A 10,661-nucleotide genomic window follows, 5' to 3' on the forward strand; every position below is an offset into this window, starting at 1 on the left:
CGCCGGATCTCGTGGCCGACGTGCCGGCCTGGCTCGCCTGGGTGCCGCGCGCTGAGGTCGCGCTCGCGGACGTGTCCCGCGACCTCGCCGTCGCCGCGTCCCTCATGGCGGCGGCCGGGCTCATCGCGGCCCGCGCCGCCGCGGCCAGCCCGGCGCCTGCGGCGGCCGCCCCTCCGCGCTCCATTGACGGCGGCGCTTCCGGGCTCCTCGGCGGCGACGAGCACCAGCGCTCTGGCCTCAGGGGGCTCCAGGACGCCAGGGCTTGCGCCGAGAAGGCGTGCGACTCCGTGGAGGAGTCCCGGGCCCACCTGTGTGCGATCAGGCTGCTGCTTGACCACCAGCATCTTCCCGGCATCCACGCCGGCCTCCACGTCATGCGCGCCTCCGCCCGTCGGGAGCTCGACGCCGCGCAGAAGCTTGAGCAGGAGACCATCTCGCTTGCCCACGGCGTGTATCTGCTTTAGACGGCGGCAGGCCGGCAGCATCCACTGATCAAGGTCCATTGATTCTGAATTTCTGATTTCGCTTGATAGCTTGCTGTTGTTGCCATACGCCCTCCTAGGCCATCGTACCAGTTCTTGCCTTGGTCCTGAACTCATCCCATTCCTCGTCTCATATATGAGCAGATGACTTGTGCCGTTTCATTCATACTATGATGATTGATTCTTAGTGGATATTATGCGTATTGTTCTGATCAGATTAAGTACTAGTGGATATTGTGCAAGCCTTTTATGGCTGCTGTTTGTTTCTCACCATGTCACTTGTCACCGCCAACAAGCGGTACAGATTCAAATCATACTGACTGGCTCCTTCCTACCATCCTTATGCAGTTTCTTTTTTCCTGATCGATCCTTGCATGATAATGCACCAATTATCCTGATTTGTTCCATTTCCTGGAAATTTTGATATTATACTGAAACAGATAAGGTATAATGGTTTAGCAACAATTTTGGAATGGTGGCAAATTGGTGAATTGTCCCGAGCAAGATATTCTCAAGTCACCTTCCTCTTATTTTGTCTCAGTGGTTTAATTTTGTTACTGGTTCCAACTCAGAATGGAGTATATTGCCTGCGCGGCTGTTGGTGTGTGATCTTTTTAAATGCATGTACAGATTCAGAGTCACAATCGTAGTGATCGGTATCATTTATCCTCTTTTATGCTGAGTTTGTTTGAATTATACTCGCATGATCTTGTTGCAATGTATTGTTCTGTTAATCTGTTTGTTGAAAATTTTGATATTGTCACGAAAACAAGAGGCATAATATTGGGTTGGTCACCTTGTCCTGTCCCTTAAATTTTGCTACTGGTCGTGTGGAATGCAATGATCATTCCAGTTAACATCACAGATTTGTAGTCAACATGGAGTATGGTACAATATAATATTATCTGTCCTTCATGCAGCCTTTTTTTTTGGCTATCTTTGGTGTGCTTGTTATTACTGCAACAGTATTTTTTTTTGTCGTGTGAACTGCTTTCTACATGCACCTTTCTCTATATTTGGCAGGACATCTGAAGGAGGCCTATCTTATTACTACGGTACTACCTATGTTTCCTTTTGTGTTTTTCCTTGTTCCTGAATTCTGGCTATTGCATAGGTTCAGGCTGCATGAGTTTCCATCATCCTAAGGTTGATTCATCGTGGATATTATCTTGGGTATTCTGAACGTCTGACTTGACTGGATTAATATGCATTACATATATATGCAGAATGAAAATGTATGCAGAAACTCAGGAACCAAAAACACTTGTTGTTTTCACCTGGCTGTTAGCACAATAAAAGAAGTACTATGTCCGGTTCATTAATTATATCTGAAGTTACGGACATGAATTTTGGCTTGCAATCAGTCCAGTTTGCTTGTCGGAAATGACAAATAAAATGAATCGGAGGTTATAGTAATTATTATGTGAAGATACCATGTTGTAATTACCATGTGCTATTGCAGTTGTTATGGTTTACAGTTGATTTTCTCGGAAGCTCTCGACTGATGCTGTAATTGTGGCCGAAGCCATCAGGGAATCATGTTCTGATAGATCACGTCTTGGCAAAATGCTTAGGGAGGATCAGGGCGAGGTTGTATGACTTTACTGTTAGCGCCGTCTCTCACTGACCTCGGGTTTTTAATGCTGTTGCTCATACACTAGGTGCCTTGGGTTTAAGATGCAAATCTAGTCCTTTCTGTGGCAGGACGATACCTGAATCTGTGGCTGTATTAGTGTCCAGCGATTTGCGCCGTCAGAGTGATTAATGGAAGTTTTCTTTCCATCTCAATAAAAACGCACCCTACTGCTATCCTTGTGGGGCTAGAGCCTAGAGGTAAAGAGTCCAATCTGGGATTCCAATTATTCGAATCTGAAGATATTTTTGCATAATTTTTTTTTAAAAAAATTAGTGCTACGACTTTCAACACTCAACAGGGGCAAATCAGTCCAATCAGATGCCTATTTGGCACTTGCCAAACTGTACGTGCTACACACCGCCAAAAAAGTCAGATTGCTGAAGCAATAACTGCTACTCCCTCCGTCCTAAATTATTAGTGGTTTTGACTTTTCTAAATATATATATATAATTTTTGCTATGCACCTACGTATATATTATATCTAGTTGCATAGTAAAATCTATGAATCTAGAAAGATAAAACAACTAATAATTTGGGAAACAGGGAGTAAAAAGCACTCCAAATCATCACAGATTATATCAAAGGACTAGGCCATGGTCTCAGTGTACAATTATTCACGATTATCACGTTAATGAGTTCTCTTATAGAAACAATTATTCACGACGATCACATTACTGAGTTCAGCATCAAGCAGTTCACTCTAGCCACAACATATTCGTTGATTGGAAATGTAAAAGAGCCACTAAATGGCATAATAACGAGCAAGGAGGCAACTCCACTGTAATTTTCAGTCAGCACTGCCATTTTAGGGACACCGGCACCTCAAAACAAAATAGGAGGTAACAGCTGCTTTGCTTACAGAAAACCACCCAACCCGAAACCATGGATCCAACATACGCCAAACAGCAAGCTTCAGCTGCCGTGATGGCTTTGCCTATCTTAGTGAACAACAGAGAGAACAGGACCATCTCAACTCTCATGTTTGCGCTGAGGGTTTTCTGTCCTCAACTGCGGCACCTTTCCCCATACCCTTGCCTTCACTGCTATTATCAACCCTGTTATTCTCATCAGCCTCATCCTCAACAAGGGACCCAGTGCGCATCAGTTCCTTAACTTTGCGATACTCATCGTAGTGTGCACGACGATGCTCCTTGAAACTCAACCTTGCTGTGTCAGCTTCTGGATCTACATGAAACACAAGATATCACTGTATGTTCCAATAAGTTTAAAAAAAGGTCCCAGACTCCCAGTAGAGACATCTGGGACTACATAAGGATAATTATGTATTCCAATTACCAAGTAGAGGTGCAAGATTTCTTTTCTCTTGGCTGGCCAACCCGAAACTCATTTGATTGAACTGAGATGGGATAAACATGAACTAATGTGTGGCCGAACTACACACTTGCATCCTAATTCCATGTATAGAGCAAGTAATAATAAATCGACCATCATAAAGATAATGACAGTATTTAATACTTGTGCGTGCCCTACAAATGTGTTGGTTTCTAAGATGACATTTGTCTTATCTAAGGAATAGCAAGAACTATGAGAAGTTTGCCCAAAAGCTTGAAAGCTGAGAATAGCTGTCTTGAGTAGTCATTAGCAGTCATTAGCTGGATCAATTATGTAAGTCACTTAAGCTAGAGCAGAATGGAATTTCACTGTTCTACTTGTTGAAATAAATTGAAGTGCAAATTACTCTATCTACCAACTGAACATGTGCCATCTTTAACTAATATATACATAAATCTTTCAAGACCAACTATTTTCGCGCAGTTCACATAGACAAAACAAATATATTCTTTCCACTAGTAACCTCAATTACTTTTCCATTTAACTACACTGTCAAGAATCAACAGAAAATTTGAGCAACGTGTTGTGCAAGAAACTAACCATCCTCTTGTTCCATAGCATCAGTCTCATCATCTGAGGATGCCCAACCATCATCCTTTGAATTGTTATTGCTTGAAGAAGCCACACCATTTAAGGCCGTCAATATAGCTTCAGCCTGGACAGTCTCATCGAGACATTTGTCAAAAGGACGTGTTGGGGATAGGGAACCTAGAAAGCAAACAGTGACCCTAGTAATCATTGTATGCACACTTTGAGTGTTTAAATTGGTAATATATTATGCAACACAAGTAGCGATATATGTACCATCATCATCTATCATAGGATGATACGGTGTCTTTGGCTCTGTTATCTTCTGCCTCACTGGTTTGTTTGATTCAATCTCATACAAATTGTCCTCATTCCACTTCACATGGCGAGAGCTACAGAGAAACGTTGACAATCAACAAAGACTATTTCAAGAAAACATCCGCAAACCAGCAGCTGGGCTGTATCATGCTTGTGCTATGTGTATGTAATAAGAGTTATGCTCAATCCTGGAGTGCCATCACAAGATTACAACAAACAATAAAGTCCATCAAGCATTTTTATTTTCAAATTTCAACAAGCTATTTTACGTGTCTCAGTTGTACTGATCATTCCAGTTTTGAGCATAAGGTTGTAAAAACTAGCAAAAGCAGTGTGAATCAATAAAGTATTGTTACCCTACAAGGCTGAAAAGTAGTCTCGTTTCCATCATCTCAATTCTGAACTCAAACCATTCACAAAGGAGAAACCAAATGAGCAAGTCCTTTCAAATTAAAACAAGTTCTGCATTCAAGTGTATAATACAAAAAAAAAAGCAAGCAATGTAACTGATTTCATCAATTAAAAAAACATCGACACTGACAGCATAATGAATCGTAATTGAACATAACAACCAGGCCAACCAGGCCTCTACCAAAGTTCCAACACATAATTCTCTAAATTTAACAATATTTATCAAGCTCACCATGCACACTGGGAAGGGAAGCACCGAACATAAGAAAAATAGTGATAATAAACTGCGCATTTAATCGATTAAAAAACACTGGCAGCATAACAAATCTTAATTGGACATGACAACCAGGCCGCAATCGAAGTTCTAACGCATAATTCTCTAAAATTTACAATACTATCAAGCTCACCATGCACACTGGCAAGGGAAGCACTAAACATAAGAGGAAAAAATGGTGATAACAAACAGCACACTATTAAACACTCTTTTGAGTTGGGGTAGAGAGAAACCATCACAATAAGTATACACTTCATTCCAAAATGGATAAACATTTTAACATGATATGGTCATAGACGCGCAAGTTCAGTAACCATGCAAGTTGTATGCCTGATGTAAGTTGTGAACAATGGCACAGTCTAATAGTAAGAGTCAAGTGTTCATAGGTAAACAAAAGCGCTGTGTCTTAAATAGATCATGCGAGAGAAAGAAGAGAGATTTAGCATGTCATATTTCACATGCAGATGACAATATATAGTAAGAACTTGGCAGACAATTTTGCTGATACTATTTACAAAATGGTAAGATTAAAACCCAAGGTTAACGAGAACGAATATGGAAAACGTGAATTGAATTATCTATAAATTTGTTAATAAGCATGAGACACCAAAAACTGTCTGTTACTTGAAACTCAGAGATAAACTAGGAGTCCTGACCTCATGCTTGAAGTTTCTAACTCCAACTGATGAAAAGTATTGATGCTTGTGCAACCTTTACACAGAAAATATGCTGAAGTTAGATAAATCATTATACAGATTCTTAAATTTTTCATTGATGAAATAAAAAAAATGCATACAAATAATGTCAAAGAGCATGATATAGTTGCAGGCAAGGTATAAACATATGAGCTAACAATGGCATTTATGCGAACAAGGAAAGCATGTGCTACCATATCCCTTATATCTATCATGTTTCATATCAACTATCATCCTAAGTGGATAATCCATATTTTACTCATTGGATGACAGTTACAATTGAAACAGCAATCTGTAAATATACTTCAAGGGAATACATTATTCATATTAAGCCCACTAATCTAAGCAATGTCTGATAAGGTACAAAGATAACTCAGCCAAAAAATATCTGAATGACAGTTGACGCACAACTAGCCCAATTGATGAGAATGCCATAATATGTTATTAAATCAGTAAATAATCTGTATCCTTTCATTCTTGGTATAATCAAAACACATGGTGAGTCAGATCGTGTAATTAAGTTTTTGATTTTCTGAAGAAAATGTATACATAATGTGACATGCACTTGTACATTTGAAACAAACGGCGACCTGTACCATATGCAATAGAATGGTTGTCTAGTCACTCCGATGTATGCTATGGTAACTGTATCACAATGGGTGCTTATGAACACACTAAGAGACAGAAACTGAAGATTGTTAGCTACCACAACTAGTTGCAAGATTTCAACAAACTAGTATATTCATCTTAAATTTTCAATAGATTAGTAAACATCGCACGACACATATTTTGTCTGCAAGAGAGTGAAACATGACTAAATTGAATATAGAAGAAGATTGCATGTACTATGTTTACTAATTCTCCACCTCGACTGTCAAAAGAAAGATGCACCAAAAATACATAAATCACTATGTATAATGGATGTGATGCGTGCTATTGTAACAGAATTTTAAAATGAAGGTAAGAAATAATCTTCTAAGAATAAGTTGTATAGCATCGGTTCTAACTAACTTGAACAATACAGGGCTACTCGATTTTCTCTTGTTGTATTCAGAAATTAGAAAGACAGAATTACTAGAGTTAGTAAAAATCTATAATTTTCAGTGGTAGAAACTTTTCCCATCCAAATCCAACATAAACCAGGGTCCTAGATTTGTGCCTGTCTCATGGCAACACATGGTTTCTTTGCACTTAAAAAATAAGGATCTATGAAGGATCCTTTCTCCCCTATGTTCTCATCAACATATGGCTTATTTTTAGCAATCATGAAGTGATTGGCCTGGTGCTCCAACTGTGGGCAGCCATGAAACCAAGCCATGTTTGCAGTACAAGGAATAACTGGTAGCATCTTATGGCTAGTTTCAGAGAGCAAATAGCAGCTAGAGCAACAAAATTACTGCACTATTAGTCATCACCTCAAGCTCTTCATCCGGAATGGCTCTGTCCAAGCCAGCATATAGCACCATCATTTCCATCAACTGGCTGGCTTGGCTAGTCATCCTTAATATCTTTCCAATCACTGATCATTATTTTTCACAGTACCAGTTACAGCAATGGTGAAAGATGGGGGACAGGAGATGACTCATATTCTAGCAATGTTCTTACGGCGTTAAGGCGAGTTGTGGCGAGTCACCACCGCCTAGCCACCTAGGCGGGCTAAGGCGACGCCTAGGTGGGCTAAAACGCCTAGGCGGGCCAAAACAGGGGAGTGCCTTGTCGCCTAGGCGACGCCATAAGAACACTGTATTCTAGTTTACGCAAGTAAGATTACTTTTTTGGTTTTGTGCAAGCTTGGGAACGATGAATAGAACATTGTGCATTCAGAGGCAGAGGCAGGATTGAAATTTGGAGGGGGGGGGGGGGGGGGGGGGGGCTTCTTTTTTTTTCTCTACTCCTCATCTTCCTCCTTTGCTTGCAATGCAATGGAGTTTCTGGGCAGTAGGAGCCCCCCCTTCATTTTTTTTTTACTTTAGCATTGGAGATTGTTTACTAACCCAGATGGTGCCCAGGACCGAACCCAGTATAGGACATGGGCGTACACCCGATAATTATTGCAAAAGAATCGAAGTTCTGGTAGGTATAATAATACATGCGTATACTTGTAGCTGGGCCAGATCCGAATACAAATAGCTCAGGTTAGGGTTTGGGCTGCTCCGTTTCGCACGGCAGGAAGGGAAGAGAAGGGGCGGCCATACCGGGTGGGCGCTCGCCGCCGGCGAATGGCCCGGCGAGTACGTGCCGAAGGGCGCAGCGGCTCGCCCAGTCGTCGCCGCCGGGAGAGAGAGAGAGAGAGAGAGGGGAAAGGAAAGAAATAGATTCTTTTTTTCCCTGAGAGGAAGGAAGATGATGCCATGATGGGATGGGATGGGATGACCGCGCCGCAGCGGACGCGTCGGGTCGGGGACTCGGGGTTGAACCGGAAGCCAATAGCCAAACCGAACTAATTAGCAGTGAACCGGAAATCGCTTTTTTTTTCAATTTCTATTTCGTGTCAAAGGTCCAATTTGACAAAAATTTATATTAATACTAATTCAGTACAAAAAACCCATACCACACTTTTATTAGTTTAGCTTCACGGCGCTCTTATTTGCATTATCCTATGGTAAAGTGGTGACTTGTGAGGAAGAAAAGGAAATGATAATAAGGAAGCTGTATTGGAGATCGAATTACGTGGAGATAACATATGTGGTGGCTATAATAAAAGTAGATGAGATGCTTGCTCTACTCCTCGCAGCGCTTTGGATTTGCATGTTATGACTTAATTTGCTGGCCGCAAAGTCTTTGAGGATTAACAAGCCGATCCCAATTTTAATGTTAAGGCTAGATGTGGATCCGTCTCGGGGTGTGCTAATTTACGAGATGTGGAGACCTTCTCTACTGTTGATCTTGGGGCATCATCTTTTTTTCGTTTTTAGTATTTTTTTGTCTTTTTTTGACAAAATTTATTGGAAAAACATTTCAACTTTTTTATTGGAGAGATGGAAAAAATTACCATGAGAAAAAAATTGGAAAGACAAAATTTTGAGAAAAGAAATTGAAAAAGTTATGAAGAAAAACTTTTGCATTCAAAATAAAAAAATAGGGAATTTTATTATAAAAACTTTTGCATCCAAAAATAAAAAAAGCCGGGGGGAGCGCCTGGGGAGTGTTGCCGTGCGACAAGCAAAGCTCCCCCACCGCTGCGCCACGTGTGGAGCTCCCCGTGCGCAGCCACACTGAGCCACCTCCGAATAAACATTGTCGCCTCGAGCTCGCCATGAGAAGAGGGAAGGAGAAGGGGAAGGGGCCCCAGAATGGATCCGAGGGGGAAAAGGAGGAAGGAGAAAGGTGAAGGGAAGGGAAAAGAGGGTGGGGGCTGTGGGACCCAGGAGTGGGGTGTCGACCGTAAGTTCAACTTATGTTTAGTTGTGGATTCAGCATCGGGATCCGTCTTCTCATCATGGTTGATGCTTGTCTTGATTACTGCAATTGGGTTCTTGTGGCTTGTGATGGTTGATCATTATTAATTTCAAATTTAATGATGTGTGTAACCGTGTATGGTGGATTTGCAAGATCCATTCGGTCGCCATGATTAGGCTTGCTTTGCTTCATGATTAGACATAACCGATCTTAAAAAGAGAATTGGTTTGATCAAACAATTCCCACCCTAAGGATGCACTCAACCGTCATGATGGCACTGGTGTTGCTGATTTTATTTTGTCAGATATTAGGTCATCAACTCATCATCCTATGCATACTTGGTGGATTCATTTTTGGATCAACCGTCATGCCCGGCGACACGACGAACAAGCGAGTTAGCGAATTTCGACCCACCCTATACCACAAAGGCATACGACGAGCACCCTTTTTCTCCACCGCTGTCAGTGGATGTGCTTAATGATTTGTCAAAGCGTGCACCCATTAGCTCGGTACAGACGATGGCATCTACCGATCCTATCACACATATCACACGTCATCTAGTCGTCTAGCTTCTAGCACGCAGACATCCACAAGTAGAAATTATGAAGCCGATCTTGCCAGGATGATGGAAGATCTGGCTAATATGTTCAAAACTAAATTTGGTTTAGACGTGGGTAGGACCTGTTTGTATCAAAGGTCATACTCTGATGATTTTGATTTGGTTCCTTACCCTGCTAGTTAGCATGTTCCCGAGTTCATAAACATTAGTGGTGATGATAATAGAATGACTTGGGAACACATTAGCCAATATGTTGCTCAATTTGGAGAAGCTAGTGTCGGTGTTTTACTGTCGGGTTCTCCGAGGGGTATCTCGAGGAGAGTGGTTGTAAGTAGGGACTTGCCGAGATCAAAACGCGATAGTGCAAGGAACACAAGGATTTAGACAGGTTCAGGCCGCGGGAGCGTAATACCCTACGTCCTGTGTGGTGGTTTGTATTCCCTTAGGTGTTGTTCGATGTGTCTAGTTCCCCTCTGGAGGGGTCCCTATTCGCCCTTATATATTCTGGGGGAACAGTGTTACATGGAAAGTCTTAGTCGAGTTCTGCTCGGATCCTAGTCCGAGGAGTTCGACTAGTTCCTGAGTACACCGATTAGTTCTACTCCTATTCGGGTAGATACATTAGAGGTAGGGCATATCCATGTACTACTCACTACTCTAGAATATTCCACACCTGTGAGCAGTCCCGCTGCCCCGGGTCTGACAAGCCCCCGAGCTCTTCGTAGTCGAGTCCTGCAGGCGTCGAGTGCTTCTGAAAACATTCGTCGGGTGCTTCGAGAGCTTCTGGACTTCATTGCTTGGGCAACGAGAGTCTTGAGTGCTTCTGGAGCCGGTTGTCTATTCTTGGAGTCCATCGAGTGCTTCGAGTAGTCTTCCGAGTGCTTTTTCGGCTGCGCGCGAGACTGTGAGGTGCTTAAGTCTTGAATTCTTTCTTGATATATGGTGCGCGACGAACTCGCGCTCCATATGGAGTAGCCCTCGAGCCTTAGTTTGATTTGACGAATTG

At 42.1% G+C, this 10,661-nt stretch overlaps 1 protein-coding gene across 2 annotated transcripts; it reads right to left on the reverse strand.

The window, feature by feature from the left end:
* Positions 1-2,717: 2,717 nt before the first annotated feature.
* Positions 2,718-8,073, reverse strand: LOC120711953 (protein phosphatase inhibitor 2-like). 2 transcript variants are annotated; one of them, XM_039997626.1, is made up of 6 exons: positions 7,893-8,045; positions 5,659-5,713; positions 4,674-4,715; positions 4,276-4,391; positions 4,012-4,179; positions 2,718-3,303 (listed from the first exon to the last, which is right to left on the reverse strand). In XM_039997626.1, exons 2-6 carry the CDS (start codon positions 5,661-5,663, stop codon positions 3,095-3,097), a joined length of 540 nt encoding a protein of 179 aa, XP_039853560.1. In that variant the 5' UTR covers positions 5,664-5,713; positions 7,893-8,045; the 3' UTR covers positions 2,718-3,094. The 2 variants fall into 2 exon arrangements, with proteins under 2 accessions (XP_039853560.1, XP_039853561.1); XM_039997627.1 differs by lacking the exon at positions 4,674-4,715 and having other exon boundaries at positions 7,893-8,073.
* Between the last annotated feature and the right edge of the window lie 2,588 nt (positions 8,074-10,661).

This window comes from Panicum virgatum, chromosome 6K, assembly GCF_016808335.1.
Source record: "Panicum virgatum strain AP13 chromosome 6K, P.virgatum_v5, whole genome shotgun sequence".
Classification (NCBI taxonomy): domain Eukaryota; kingdom Viridiplantae; phylum Streptophyta; class Magnoliopsida; order Poales; family Poaceae; genus Panicum; species Panicum virgatum.

Bases quoted from the DNA above. Each gene is read 5' to 3' on its own strand.
- LOC120711953 (XM_039997626.1), bottom strand. The intron at 4,392-4,673 runs GTAACAATACTT...GTTTCTCTGTAG, and splicing joins CTACTTTTCAGCCTTGTAGG to CTCTCGCCATGTGAAGTGGA. The intron at 4,180-4,275 runs GTACATATATCG...TTTGCTTTCTAG, and splicing joins TCCTATGATAGATGATGATG to GTTCCCTATCCCCAACACGT.